Source organism: Anomaloglossus baeobatrachus, chromosome 5, assembly GCF_048569485.1.
Source record: "Anomaloglossus baeobatrachus isolate aAnoBae1 chromosome 5, aAnoBae1.hap1, whole genome shotgun sequence".
NCBI lineage: Eukaryota > Metazoa > Chordata > Amphibia > Anura > Aromobatidae > Anomaloglossus > Anomaloglossus baeobatrachus.
Window position 1 is genome coordinate 28994215 of NC_134357.1, and position 15661 is coordinate 29009875.

The 15661-nt window shown below is 43.4% G+C and overlaps 1 protein-coding gene across 3 annotated transcripts in view; it reads right to left on the reverse strand.

Annotated features, from left to right (window-relative positions):
* Positions 1 to 632: 632 nt before the first annotated feature.
* LOC142310731 (ovostatin-like) overlaps positions 633 to 15661 on the reverse strand; it is a 215987-nt gene continuing 200958 nt past the window's right edge. For all 3 annotated transcript variants that reach the window (XM_075348358.1, XM_075348359.1, XM_075348357.1), the window contains 6 exons: positions 14178 to 14378; positions 11788 to 11912; positions 11623 to 11713; positions 9076 to 9144; positions 4765 to 4867; positions 633 to 3197 (listed from right to left, as the gene is read on the reverse strand). In XM_075348358.1, the coding sequence (XP_075204473.1) occupies positions 3151 to 3197; positions 4765 to 4867; positions 9076 to 9144; positions 11623 to 11713; positions 11788 to 11912; positions 14178 to 14378 (636 nt within the window). In that variant the 3' untranslated portion in view covers positions 633 to 3150. The remainder of the gene's footprint in view (positions 3198 to 4764; positions 4868 to 9075; positions 9145 to 11622; positions 11714 to 11787; positions 11913 to 14177; positions 14379 to 15661) is intronic.

A 15661-nucleotide genomic window follows, 5' to 3' on the forward strand; every position in this document is an offset into this window, starting at 1 on the left:
GGTGGTGTCCTGGCGCAGTGTGTGGCAGTGGAGGGTCAGCGATACTGCGGGCTCGTCGGGTGTCATGGCAGCGGGGACCATTCATCTGCCGGTGGGTTGCTTTGAATCTCCCACAGTTGACGAGATCGACTTCAAGAAAATGGCTGCAGGTCATGCGCAGATCAATGCAATTGACTTCACAAAAATGGCCGCAGAGTCCTATATGGTCACACGTGCCGCCTCCGCGGCCATTTTCTTTAAGTCGATCTCGTCAGAGATTCAAAGCAACCCGCAGTCTGCCGTGACACCACATGAGCCTGCAATATCACCGACACTGCACCACCACTGCCGCCCCGGTAAGCCATATGCGGTTTGTAAGACGCACCCCCATTTTCCCCCCAGTTTTGGGGGGAAAAAGTGCGTCTTACAAACTGGAAAATACGTTATTTTTTTATTAAAGATTTGTCTGCGAGCCAGCCATCAATAGAGCCACATCCGGCTCGCGAGCCATAGGTTCCCGACCCCTGACTTAGGGTCTGTGCTGTGGACCTGAACTTGATTAAAATACCATGAACCGTTTTGACCACAATTTACTGACAACTGAAATGATGAAAGGTTTTTATTAAAATTAGAGAATACAACAACAACGATGCGATTCTGAAAATATCATTCACAATTAATTTATAAATCAGAAAAACTTATGGCCCGATTCATTACGTGTGTTTCTTATTAAATCACTTCTTTATGACTTTTATTTTTTTTTATGCAAAATTCATCAAAATGGTGCACACAGTCGAAAATCATCTTTTTTTTCCCCTGTCTTTAACCATTTTTTTCCAGCAAATAGTTATGTTTTTCAACATGTCAAAATTGATGGTGCACATTACAAATCATTCCAGTGGGGGAGTGAGATACATTTTTTGCAAATGATGAATCAGGCAAAATATCCCAAAACATCTGGAAACCCTAAACCATGTCCCTAATCCATGTGCAGCCTTATTTCAGGATACATAACTTTTATTGTCCCCTTATGTTGCTATAAGCCCCGGCTAATTAAAGAATGAATATTCACCGTTCATTCTCATAATCCAGCCCACGGCTCTGAGTCTTGCACTTTACCTGCTGTATTACCAGTTCTGCCAGTCCATGGACTGCATCGCAATCATCAGCGTCTTTCCTGAGCTGAGTGTGACAGCTGCAGAGACATATACACTGTCACTCTTAGATCAGGGGTGCCACCAAAGATTGCAGTGAGCAAGTGCATGGCTAATTAAGAGAATGAATATTCACCTTCCTCTACCGTAATCTAGCCCACTACTCTGAGTCCTGCACTGCACCCTCAGTCAGCCTGTCCATGGATTGCATCGCAATTATCAGCGTCTTTTCTGAGCTGACAGTAACAGCTGCATAAACATATACGCTGTCACTGTCAGATCAGGAGTGCCACCGATGATTGCAGTGAGAAAGAGCATGGCTAATTAATAGAATGAATATTCACCCTCCTCTACCGTAATCCTGCCCATCGCTCGATCATTATTGTATTACTGTTACTGCCAGCCTGAGGATTGCATCACAATCATCAGCGACTCTTATGAGCTTAGTGTAACAGCATGTACAGTACAGACCAAAAGTTTGGACACACCTTCTCATTCAAAGAGTTTTCTTTATTTTCAGGACTCTGAAAATTATAGATTCACATTGAAGGCATCAAAGCTATGAATTAACACATGTGGAATGAAATACTTAAAAAAGTGTGAAACAACTGAAAATATGTCTTATATTCTAGGTTCTTCAAAGTAGCCACCTTCTGCTTTGATTACTGCTTTGCACACTCTTGGCATTCTCTTGATGAGCTTCAAGAGGTAGTCACCGGAAATGGTTTTCCAAGTCTTGAAGGAGTTCCCAGAGATGCTTAGCACTTGTTGGCCCTTTTGCCTTCACTCTGCGGTCCAGCTCACCCCAAACCATCTCGATTGGGTTCAGGTCTGGTGACTGTGGAGGCCAGGTCATCTGGCGTAGCACTCCATCACTCTCCTTCTTAGTCAAATAGCCCTTACACACCCTTTAAGTGTGTTTGGGGTCATTGTCCTGTTGAAAAATAAATGATGGTCCAACTAAACGCAAACCGGATGGAATAGCATGCCGCTGCAAGATGCTGTGGTAGCCATGCTGGTTCTGTATGCCTCTGTTTTGAATAAATCCCCAACAGTGTCACCAGCAAAGCACCCCCACACCATCACACCTCCTCCTCCATGCTTCACGGTGGGAACCAGGCATGTAGAGTCCATCCGTTCACCTTTTCTACAAAGACACGGTGCTTGGATCCAAAGATCTCAAATTTGGACTCATCAGAACAAAGCACAGATTTCCACTGGTCTAATGTCCATTCCTTGTGTTCTTTAGCCCAAACAAGTCTCTTCTGCTTGTTGCCTGTCCTTAGCAGTGGTTTCCTAGCAGCTATTTTACCATGAAGGCCTGCTGCACAAAGTCTCCTCTTAACAGTTGTTCTAGAGATGAGAAGGTGTGTCCAAACTTTTGGTCTGTACTGTATATATATGCAGCTGTCACTCTCAGCTTAGAACAGCCACGGAGGATTTCAATGCGATCTTGGTAAAGTGATTTGGTACAGCAGGCATAGAGTGTCAATGCCGTGCAGGACTCAGAGCAGAGGGCGGGATACTGGGTGGGGAGGAGGGTGAATATTCAGTCACTTAATTAGCCGCCACTTTTGATCTGAGAGAGACTGTGTGTGTGTCTATGCAGCTGACACTCTCAGCTCAGGAGAGATAACGAGGATTGTGGTGCAATCCTATGGCACTAACACAGCAGATAAAAATAAGACACCCCCCTGAAGTTAAACACTAGCACATTTTTCAAGGCAGAAAAGAATATAAGCCCTTGTCTTATTTTGGGGGAACACATGGTATTACAAGACAGGTATCATTGTTGTAGTATGACCTATGCACCCACACCACTAATTTCAATAGTAAAATCGTTGCAAAAGGTTCCCTTTCAGGCAATTTAAAGTGCAATTTTGGGTTGTTGGTACTGTATATATACCAAATATCTAACTGTCTTTATTATCATTATGCTATTCTACTTAATCATGGTTTTGGCAATCGTAAATGAGTTGTTGTGATGGGTATTTCTGAAGGTCTGGAGTCTTTCCTCCTATGGCGAAGAACAGGGGTGGTGATATGATGTATAACCATTTTCATCTGTAGAAAGAAAACATCAGTATTACTGCAAACTCTGTCTTGAAATTATTTATTTGCTTGCAAACATCTGACTTCATATATATTCATATTTTTTAGAGAAATTCTACCTTTTATTATTGGGTAAATTTATGTTGACGCTTTTGTGTTGCTCCATGTTTTAATATATCTTTATAATGGGTGAAGCTTGATTTTTCTGATACACAGCACAAAATGCACAGTTTAATGATAAAATACCGTCTTCCTGAAGCCACCACTAGGGGGAGCTCACTTGCAATAAATGTATACATAGTATACACAGTTAACTCTTCAGATCCCTCTAGTGGTGGCTGAGAACAGAGATTATTTTATCATTTAGGGGACTTGAACCTGCAATCAGCATTAAGTCAAAATGACTGGGCTTCATAGGAGAACTAAGATGGCATCCACGAGGGGCTTCAGTAGACAGCAGCTACCTTTACAATCTATCATTAACTCAATATTGTGTTTTCCAGCAGGGCTAATAAGAACCAGTGCATGCTCGCCCTGCTATTCGTGCCATTTAAATGGTTTAACAGCAGGAATTAGAGCTTGCTCTGGTCACTGCTGCTACAGCCGGATGCTTGCTGTGTAACACAGCTGGCATCTGCCAGGCATGCTGCTGGTTCAGCGTCAGTAAAGCATCAAAGCCCCCATTCATTTGCGCCTTACAAAGGTGGGAACAGATACATTCTTTTACTAATTTATCAAAAGTAAGTCTGATTTTTGTCTAAAACTGAACAGCAGGAGCCATTAATCAAGTCCTGGCATTGCTTTCAATTTTGCAGCTTTTTTTGCCTGCAAGTTCTGTTTTGTTATTTTTATGTTTTGTGCTTTTCTATATTAAACATATGAGTTTCCTGAACACTACATGTGTTGTGTACCTAATATATTTAGGGATACTAACAATGTATCTAAAGGAGACATATCTGTGTACACAGCTACTGTACCATGGATTTTGACAAAGCATGTGTCATGACTATAGCTTGGCTCTATGGGGTTAAGTCAGGTTGCAGGGGTCTGTTCGGTAGTACCTCGTTCCAGGACTCTTGCCGCTTTAGTATTGTGTGGATACCTCCGTTACGCCGCCAGTAATTGCTTTGCTCTGCAGCGTGCGCTCTGGTTCCTGTGAGTTTTCTATGATCTGTCCCGCTACCTAACCTGCCTCTCCCTGACCTCCGCTCCCCTAGTTCTGTCCTCCCATCCTGTCTACCTGACTCTGGTCCTGTTCTGTGTCTCGGCCTCCAACCCCTCCTGACTACGGCTCTGCTCCTTTTCAACTCCTGACGTGACTGCTTGGCTTCCAACCCCCTTGCTTCCATTTGACTATGGCTTGCTCACACCTTTGGTTAGATGTGATGCCCTGATTTTGACTTTAGCTTGTTTGACTGTTCTGACGCTTGTGCTAGCGACCTCGTGTAGGCTTTTTGTCTTACTGCACTTAGAAGTTTGATCTTCTCTAAGTCCCTGCACCCCCAAGTGTAGCTTGACAGCCTAAATTTTAAACAAGGACCTCTACTTTTGCTGAGCTGAGTCTACAGCTCTAAATTACCTTTTTCATAGTAATCATAAACATAGATGGAAGCATGCTTCATATTTAGCACTCTGTTGCCCATTATAACGTTGACTGAGCAGTAAATTGTTTCCTGAGAGACCTAGAAGAGATCAAGATAGAAGAAAATAATCAACACAAGACCATAGACACATGTACAATCAATGAACCCAGGAACTTTGATTTTGCCTCAGTTGACTTCAGCTAACTTTTCTCACCCCTGCTCTTGGGCTTCTTTGCTGGCCATGCCTCTGGGAGACCTTCGCACAACTCCTAGGGACAACCCTTTTCTTGTTCCTCATTAAACAACTGCTAAATCAGCTCCACAACCACCAGTTGTTGGCAATTCTGGGGAATGAGATCCGCATCCCTGTATAATCTCTGCCAAATCAGTGGTGGCTTCAAGAAACCATATTCAATATGGGACCATAAGACCTATTCCAACGCGGTCACATTGGATCTGAGGTAGTATTTGTTGTAGCCACATAAACATCCTAACATCTTTTAAGATTGGGATGATGTCGGAAGTATGGCGAAAGTACTGTCACCTTCTTGATACAGGTTTTGAATCTGACTAGAGACAACATTTGCACAGAGCTTTTAAGTCTTCCCCATGTTTGGTGGGTTTCCAATGTCCTCTGATTTCCTAACACAATCCCAAAACATCTGTTACTCACCTGTCGTGGCTCCAGTGCTGGGTTTTGCTTCCTTCTCGCATGGATGGCTCCTTCTATGCTAGGGGGTACTGTAACAGTCTTCAAGCACCATTGATCTCATCCTCTTAGGCTTTTTAAGGTCACCTAAGCATTAAGGAAGTACAGCACCCAGCTACTTCAGCTACCACTTGCTTTTCTTGGACATAACCTCATTTCTCTCTTGATTCTGCTGCCGCCAGATGTCTATCATCCCTGCTCCTGTCTGCAAACCAGCAACCAGGTACAACCTCCAAGCTCTGTCCAGCAATTCCTGTAACTGCACTTATGCAAGCAAGTTACCATCTTGCTTATACACATCTAAAATTCCTATGTGTAACTGTGTTTCTGCAAGCAAGTTACTATCTTGCCTATACACATCTACAATTTCTGTGTGTAAGACACATAAATATTTGGGCAATCCACATCTCGTATTTTAATGCAAATGCCACTCCATAAGGGACATTCAGAGAAAAGATTGAGAAAGGAGTTTTCAGGCTGATTATAAAATATAACAACTTTATTTGATATGAAAATTTAAAAGAAATTCAGTTTATATAATTACAATATCAAGGTGCAAAATAATGGGTGAGAAACCCACATGCTAGTGAGAAAGCCCAGGCAAGAACACCCAAGGCAGGGGTCTGCCAAGATCTGGGTCAGGGTCTGCCAATGTGGGTGAGATACATTGATGATCTTCTGATCATCTGGCAGGGTATGATCTCTCAACTCGGGGAGTTCATGGATCAGCTCAATAGGAACAATTTTAATATCAAACTAACATACAATTACAGCGATAGTGGAGTTGAATTTTTGGATATTAAGATCATTGCAGATGAGTTTGGCACTTTACAGACAGATGTCTATAGAAAACCAACATCAGTTAACGCTCTACTACACGCCACCTCTGCCCATACCAACTCCACTGTACGCGCCATCCCGATTGGTCAGTACCTTAGGGTGAGACGACTCTGCTCTCAGGACAATGTTTTTGAACACCAGGCAGATGATTTGAGAATGAGGTTTAAAAATAGAGGCTATAGTAATCGCTCCCTTAAAAGGGGCTTACCAGAGAGCAAGGTCGGTGTCTAGGAATGAATTATTACACGGGAGAAGAGATGAAGGTGTACCCCCACAAAATACAAGGTTTATCTCTACATTTAACGAAAAATGGTCAGAAATGAGGGGGATTCTGACCAAGTTTTGGCCAATACTTCAATCTGATCCTGTATTAAAGTCACATTTGCCCCCCGTGCCACTTATGACTGCAAAACGATGCAGAAATCTTAAGGATTTCTTGGTTAGGAGCCATTATGTTTTACCTACGGCTCCTGGCCTATTCGGCTCCTCTGGACCCCTTAAGGGTTGCTTCCCATGTGGTCGCTGTGTCTCCTGCCCCAATGTCTCCCGCTGCTCCACCTTTCATGCCAGTGATGGGATTAAAACTTTTTCAATTAAAGAACATATCTCTTGCACCACCATGAATGTCATCTATCATGCTACATGTGGTTGCAACAAAATCTACATTGGCATGACAACAAGAGAACTTAGAGTACGGGTAAGAGAGCATGTGAGGGATATTGGGGAGGCAGTAACAGTGACCAATGTGGCGGAATTAAAAACTATTCCCCGCCACTTCAAGATGGTTCATGGGTGTAACCCTAAATCTTTCAGAGTAAAGGGGATTGACGTAGTTCATTGTGGCATACGAGGGGGCAACGTTAAGAAACCTTTGGCCCAACATGAGATGAAATGGATCACGATATTAGATACAGTGACACCAAAGGGCCTTAATGAGGCATTGAATTTCGCTCCTTTTCTCTAGTTCTCTTATACAGAATGCACCATTTTCTTTCTTTTTATTGCTTGATTTTAATATATTTTTTCCCCTGTTCCCAGTTTCTAAAGTTACAATGTTTTGCCGTTTTAGGACCTTTGTCTCATTCAAATTGTGTGATGCAATTATATTGGATCTGCTATGAACAACTGAATGAGAAAATTTCTTCTGTGATTATGGATGCACTGTCACTTTAAGAAGATCACATCAAAAAGAAACTACTTCGATTATGCTTAATATGTTTTATGATGTGATATATGTATATTGGCACTTTGCCAAAACGTCTATATGTTTATATTCTGGTTCATGTTTATATTCCTCAGCCATTTGAGTGTCCCGCCCTCTGGCTGCTGTGCGCGTCTGTGCCGTGCGGTGACTTGTCCGCATCGTCAGCTCGGCATCCTTATGCGGTGGGGGGGTTACTGGGGGTCCCTCTCTATGAGGGGTTCCGTGCTCCTCTCCCCCCGCTGGATCGCCGGGTGACAGATGCGCACTCTTACCGCGCAGTGCGCATGCGCCGCTAAATGCAGCCCGACTGGCTGAGAGACACACTCTGGCCGGGGGTTGTGTCCCGCCCTCTGGTCCCTGCTCGCGCATGCGCGCCGCGCGTCCCCTTGCCCGCCCCTCTGGCCTTGTTTGGTGGGTGGGGGCGCCCGGCGTCCATAGTTACTGTGGGCTCCGTGCGCCTCCTCCCATTGGACGGCCGGGGGGCGTGTGATGTGGGACGCGCTGCGCGCATGCACCTGAGCGGCGACCCAATTGGCCGGGACACAATTGATAGGTCCTTGCAGATCCAATGCGGTCACATGACCGCTTATTTAAGGTCCTTTTACTGCATTATTTAGTATACCTTCCCTGAAGAAGCCTTTAACATCTGATAATCCGCGAAACGCGCGTTGGAGGCTCCTGTTGCTGCTGTGAGGCGTCCAGGCGACCACCTTAGCTATGTGTAAGTCCTAGGACATTATTTTTCTTAACCGTATGCTGACTCGTTTTGTTGCCTTCTGCATAGAAATAGCCTGACACTGGTCAGTCATAACCTAATTCATCTATTATCTCTTTGAATATGCATGAGGGCTCATCACCTGTCAGCTATTATGGGACTATATTGTTATTGAGTCCTGCTTCTCTGGACTTTCCACTCCTTGGGTGTTCTTGCCTGGGCTTTCTCACTAGCATGTGGGTTTCTCACCCATTATTTTGCACCTTGATATTGTAATTATATAAACTGAATTTCTTTTAAATTTTCATATCAAATAAAGTTGTTATATTTTATAATCAGCCTGAAAACTCCTTTCTCAATCTTTTCTCTGAATTTCTGTGTGTAACTGCACTTCTGCAAGCAAGTTACTATCTTGCCTATACACATTTACAATTCCTATGTGTAACTGCACTTCTGCAAGCAAGATACCAGTCTATGTTTTTCTGTTATTTCTACATGTAACTACATCTCTGCAGAAAGATATGTTGCCTAAACATCTCTGCTGTTTCTGTACTATCCACACATCTGACTCAGCTGCATTTAGTGCTCCCCGCTTCACTTGACCATCTGTCAACCTGTGAACTCTAATGTACTGGTAATCACTGATCCACATGTGGTCTAGTAAGCCCAGCTCTGTTGTCTCATCGCATCTGATCCATGCTACCCCCTCACCTATGGTTTAGAGAAACCACCTCACCATGTGAGCCCATAAATAACATCCTATGGATAAATTGACATTACCAGTTGTCTGAGAAAGCAAAATCAGAGATGGGGGTAATGGGAAATAAAGGTCTACTCACAAATTTCAGATACAGGATCACGTGGTTGTTCTTGATTTCGAAGTTGGCGATCACTTTGCTGTTCAACAACTGTAACAAAAAAACAGGTTTAATAATTTTACCAATATATTCCCATCAAGGATAACCACCAGCGCAAAGACCTAGTAAACCCACTTTCCAGTAGTTCTCCATATTCATGAGCGCTGTATAACCCCGCCCCACCACTGATTGGCCACTTTTTGTGTAAACTGTGCATAGTGCCCGGTGATTCTCATAGAAACAAGTCAGGTTTTTTTCCATTCTGTTCGTCATAGGTTGGGGCAAAGAGTCTGGACACGTCTTAGGACCTCCATATGGATTACGGCGTACCGGATTAGGGCGTTGATGGCTAGTAAATTGGTGAATTAGGTGTCTCTTGTCTTTTTTTTACAATTCTCTCTTTTTATATCTTTCAGGTATACTTTTGTGGAACTTCATGGCACCTCCTTGTGGATTACGGCAGACCTTAAAAGATTTTTATTTTTTATAATAAATTGTTGAATGAGGGCTGGTATCGGGGAGTTTTATTACAAATAAAATTTCATTTTTTACCATTTACATCTACTGGATTAGCAATGGAGGCGCCTGCTTGACGCCCACCCATTACTAATACCAGGGCTTGATGCCAGCTGTCAATTCACAGCTGGCATCAACCCCATATATTACCCAGTTTGGCACTACACTAAGGCAATGGGAAGTGCTGAGACAAAGTTAATGGATGCTCCACTTCTTGGGAGGCTGTGGCCTGCTATTTTTAGGCTGGGGAGGGCCCAATAACTCTGAGAATACCATACCCCAGCTGTCAGCTTCACCGTGGCTGGTAATCCAATTTGGACCATATGTTGTTTTTTTAATTATTTATTTAATTTTAAATAAATAATTTTAATCAAGTCTGAGGGGTGGCCTCTTGTTTTGGATTACCAGCCAAGCTAAAGCTGCCAGCTGTGGACTGCAGGCTGCAGCCTTACCTTAGCTGGCTACTAAAAAATAGGACCCACATTGTTTTTTTTTGCTTTGTTTTTTAAATGATGCTTTTTGTGGCTAAATGCAAGGCTAAAAGCTAATTTTTTGGGAGGGTTGGAAATGGGTTGAAAATTAAAATAAATGTTATACTCGCCTTCTCTCATCTGCTCTTACGCCGCCTCCATCACCTTCATTGCCACAGATCTCGTGGTTGTCCACGCATAGTTTTTGTTTGGATACTCTATTACAATGCTAAAACCTTCTTGTGGCCTGAGATTGGAGTCTGCAGCGGAGTGAAGTGACTAAAGAACAGAAGACCAGGGAGCGGTGGAGGTGGTGTGAGGCATAAGAAAAGCGGAGGGAATGTAACTGTTAGCCTCCTTCACAAGTCCTGGAGACATGCAAATAAAAAAAGTCTGTAGAGTCTCTGTTAGGAGTCTCAACACAGAAACTAGCCAGATATCCCTCCGGGAAGGACCTAGCCAACGAGTGTCTCTTTTTAGGAGACCACCATAACCACCATATTAAGTGGCCCTTTTAGTCAATATCCAACTGTTTGACAAGTTTAAAGATATGACAAGGGAAATACCAAGGCCAGGTATCCATCCACAGACAGCTGTTTCGGGGTATTGCCCCTCATCAGTGTGGAGTAGGATTCTGGCCAGGTGGGAGCAATGCCTAGTAGACCAACAAGACAAAACAATCACTGATCTCGGGGAGACCAGCCAGAGAAAACACTGCCGGCAGCCAATGAGGGCGCTCAGTACAGTGCTGCTGGCTTTGGCCATTCTGTCACTTGCTTCTGACCTCGGCTCATTATACTCATTGCATGTTCACTGCACCGAGGACCGGAAGCAGCAGCAGCGCCGGACACAGCTGTACCATGGACAGGTAAGTATAGAGGTTTATGCTGTCAGTGTACTAACCGGATGCCACAAGGATAGCACAGTGATATCACACACTGAACACACACACGGACACACGTACACACATATGCACCTACACCACAGACCGTGCAAAACAGACACGTGTGAAAGAGGCCTTAAAGGGGTTGTCCCTTTTCAGTAAATTAATGTTCTTGGCTGCAGGATATTTTGAAAGAAACAGTCCATGCTGTGCTCACCTTCCCCAGGTGCAGCTCAGAGTCTCCTCCGATGCTCCCGTTGCCTGGCATTGGCTGCAACATCCACGGCACGTCAACGCCGTGCCAGTGCCAGTCACCAGGAGTATCGTCAGAGACTCGCTGGTGGACCATGGATGGTGAGAACAGCCACGTTTGTTGCTTTAGGATAACTTGCACCCTTTCAGGTTTTTTTTCTATTATTCATACCCTTCCCTACACTTATAGCAATTTTTAAAGTTTCGATTGAGACCAATTTTTTTCAGACCGGATGGAATCTGTCAGATAAATGTGACCGAAACTGCCATATTGGAAATTTAGGAGATTTGCTCATCCCTTGTCCACCACTTTGTATTTGACATAACTCAAGATGGAAATATAGCTGACACCAAATCAGACCCAAGAACCAAATATGGCAATATTAGTCATTGATTAATGTAATATACCTCTTGTAGAGACCAGTAATCTACTTGGTACCCGGAGAGCATGGCGATATCCAGGACCACCATGTTGGTTTCAGACCTGTTTCCTCGATAGCTGTAAGATAAAGGACATGTAAGAGATGAGGGTATCTGTCCAAAACCCAAATAACCTGATGGGGTCAATAGTACCTGACACTGATGCTAATAGGAAAGGCGTACGCCACTCCATTCACACAGCTCGTAGAGGAAGTGTTTGCCGACAGGAGGAAAGTGGAGTTCTCCTGAGGAACCGGGACGTTGTACCGAACAGTGGTCTGCAAAAAGGAGAAATATGAAGCCAGCGATATCTGTGACCTATTCCAGAATATGAAAGTGATCTATCCAATAAGGGCCCCTTTAAGGGCGCTTTGCACGCTACAATATATCTTACGATGTGTCGGCGGGGTCACGTCGTAAGTGATGCACATCCGGCATCGTAAGTTATATTGTAGCGTGTAACAGCTACGTGCGATTGAACGGTAAAACGTTCATCGCATACACGTTATTCAATTCCTAAAAATTGAACGTCAGGTTGTTCATCGTACCCGGGATAGCACACATCGCAGTGTGTGACACCCCGGGAACGATGAACAGATCTTACCTGCGTCCCGCGGCTCCCGCCGGCAATGCGGTAGGAAGGAGGTGGGCGGGATGTTTACGTCCTGCTCATCTCCGCCCCCTGCTTCTATTGGCCGGCTGCCGCGTGACGTCGTTGTGACGCCAAATGTCCCTCCCACTCCAGGAAGTGGACGTTCGCCGCCCACATCGAGGTCGTATGAAAGGTAAGTACGTGTGACGGGAAATAATCATGTGTGCGACACGTTCAACAAATTGAACGTGCCGCACATACGATGGGGGCGGGTTACATCGCATACGATATCGTATGCAAAATCGTAACATGTAAAGCAGGCTTTAGGAACTAAGGGGTACTTTGCACATTGCGACATCGCTAGCATCGGCTAGCGATGCCGAGCGCGATAGTACCCGCTCCCGTCGCACATGCAATATCTTGTGATAGCTGCCGTAGCAAACATTATCGCTACGGCAGCTTCACACGCACTTACCTGCCCTGCGACGTCGCTCTGGCCGGCGACCCGCCTTCTTTCTAAGGGGGCGGGTCGTGCGGCGTCACAGCGACGTCACACGGCAGGCGGCCAATAGAAGCGGAGGGGCGGAGATGGGCGGGATGTAAACATCCCGCCCACCTCCTTCCTTCCGGATAGCCGATGGAGGCAGGTAGGAGATGGTCCTTGCTCCTGCGGCTTCATACACAGCGATGTGTGCTACCGCAGGAACGAGGAACAACATCGTATCTCCTATTGGTGCGACATTATGAAAATAACCGACGCTACACAGATCACCGATTTACGACGCTTTTGCGATCGTTTATAAGCGCATCTAGGCTTTACACGTTGCGACGTCGTTACCGGCGCCGGATGTGCGTCACTTTCGATTTGACCCCAGCGATATCGCAGTAGTGATGTCGCAACGTGCAAAGTACCCCTAAGTCTCTGCACTGACCCATCACCTCCTCCAGGCAAAACTGCGGATTACATGGGGCCCCAGCAGTGGGGATCTGATCACTGGTTGTTGTTGATGGACATATTCATTAAAATGTGATTTTAAAAAAAAACACAAGACAACCCCCTTGACATATTTTTATAGCCGCCTTTATTATAATTCAGAGCTGCAGTCATAATTCTGCTATTTGCTATTGAAAAGACTCAACAAGCATGTTCATTTTTCCTATATCATCTTCGGTTACATTAGATAAAGATGACCCGTTCCAGAATGCAAAAGCACCAGAGCTATGAAGACTTTTAAAAATGGAAATTACAGCTCTGGAGAATAATACAGGATGTAACTCAGGATCAGTAATGTAATGTTTGTATACAGTGATTACACCAGCAGAATAGTGAGTGCAGCTCTGGAGTATAATACATGATGTAACTCAGGATCAGTCCAGGATAAGTAATGTAATAAGTGACTGCACCAGCAGAATAGTGAGTGCAGCTCTGGAGTATAATACAGGATGTAACTCAGGATCAGTACAGGATAAATAATGTAATGTATGTACATAGTAACTGCACCAGCAGAATAGTGAGTGCAGCTCTGGAGGATAATACAGGAGGTAACTCAGGATCAGTACAGGATAAGTAATGTAATGTATGTACACAGTGATTGCACCAGCAGAATAGTGAGTGCAGCTCTGGAGTATAATACAGGATGTAACTCAGTATAAGTAATGTAATATATGTACACAGGGACTGCACCAGCAGAATAGTGAGTGCAGCTCTAGAGTATAATATAGGATGTAACTCAGGATCAGTACAGGATCAGTAATGTAATGCATGTACACAGTGACTGCACCAGCAGAATAGGGAGCACAGCTCTGGAGGATAATACAGGAGGTAACTCAGGATCAGTATAATTGATTGATTTGTTTTCCCTCCATGCTATGTCAAAGGCAGTGGTAATAGAATCAGAGCTCAATCATCAATCATCTCAAGTGAGCAAGATAGAAGTAATAGTTTTGTTACCTGTACAAGGCAGCAGCCTGTCCCGTTAATACTGATATTGTAATTCCCAGGAATATCGAGCGGTCGTCTCTGCACTAGAAACCTGTTATACTCATTCACTGTTATCGTCTCTTGTCCGGTCACTTTTATACTCTGATGAGCATCGGGGATAAATATCAATTTGGCAAAGATAGAAATGGCCTGAAGAGCAACTACAGTGTCCTGGAAGAGACAAAAGAGAAAACAAATACAATAGATAGATTGATAGAGGGATAGATAGAGGGATAGATAGATAGATAGATAGAGGGATAGATAGATAGATAGAGGGATAGATAGATAGATAGATAGATAGAGGGATAGATAGATAGATAGATGTAGATGGATAGATAGATAGATAGATAGAGGGATAGATAGAGGGATAGATAGAGGGATAGATAGAGGGATAGCTAGATAGAGGGATAGATAGATAGATAGATAGAGGGATAGATAGAGGGATAGATAGAGGGATAGATAGATAGATAGAGGGATAGATAGATAGATAGATAGATAGATAGATAGATAGAGGGATAGATAGATAGATAGATGTAGATGGATAGATAGATAGATAGATAGAGGGATAGATAGAGGGATAGATAGAGGGATAGATAGATAGATAGATAGATAGAGGGATAGATAGATAGATAGATAGATAGATAGAGGGATAGATAGATGTAGATGGATAGATAGATAGATAGATAGAGGGATAGATATAGATGGATAGAGGGATAGATAGATAGATAGAGGGATAGATAGATAGAGGGATAGATAGATAGAGGGATAGATAGATAGAGGGATAGATAGATAGATAGATAGATAGATAGATAGATAGATAGAGGGATAGATAGATAGAGGGATAGATAGATAGATAGATAGATAGATAGATAGATAGATAGATAGAGGGATAGATATAGAGGGATAGATAGATAGAGGGATAGATAGATAGAGGAATAGATAGATAGATAGAGGGATAGATAGATAGATAGATAGATAGAGGGATAGATAGATAGATAGATAGAGGGATAGATATAGAGGGATAGATAGATAGATAGATAGATAGATAGATAGATAGAGGGATAGATAGATAGATAGATAGAGGGATAGATAGATAGATAGAGGGATAGATAGAGGGATAGATAGATAGATAGATAGATAGATAGAGGGATAGATAGATAGATAGATAGAGAGATAGATAGATAGAGGGATAGATAGATAGATAGATAGATAGATAGATAGATAGATAGAGGGATAGATAGATAGATAGAGGGATAGATAGATAGATAGAGGGATAGATAGATAGATAGATAGATAGATAGAGGGATAGATAGATAGAGGGATAGATAGATAGATAGAGGGATAGATAGATAGAGGGATAGATAGATAGATAGATAGAGGGATAGATAGATAGATACAGTGCCTACAAGTAGTATTCAACCCCCTGCAGATTTAGCAGGTTTACACATTCGGAA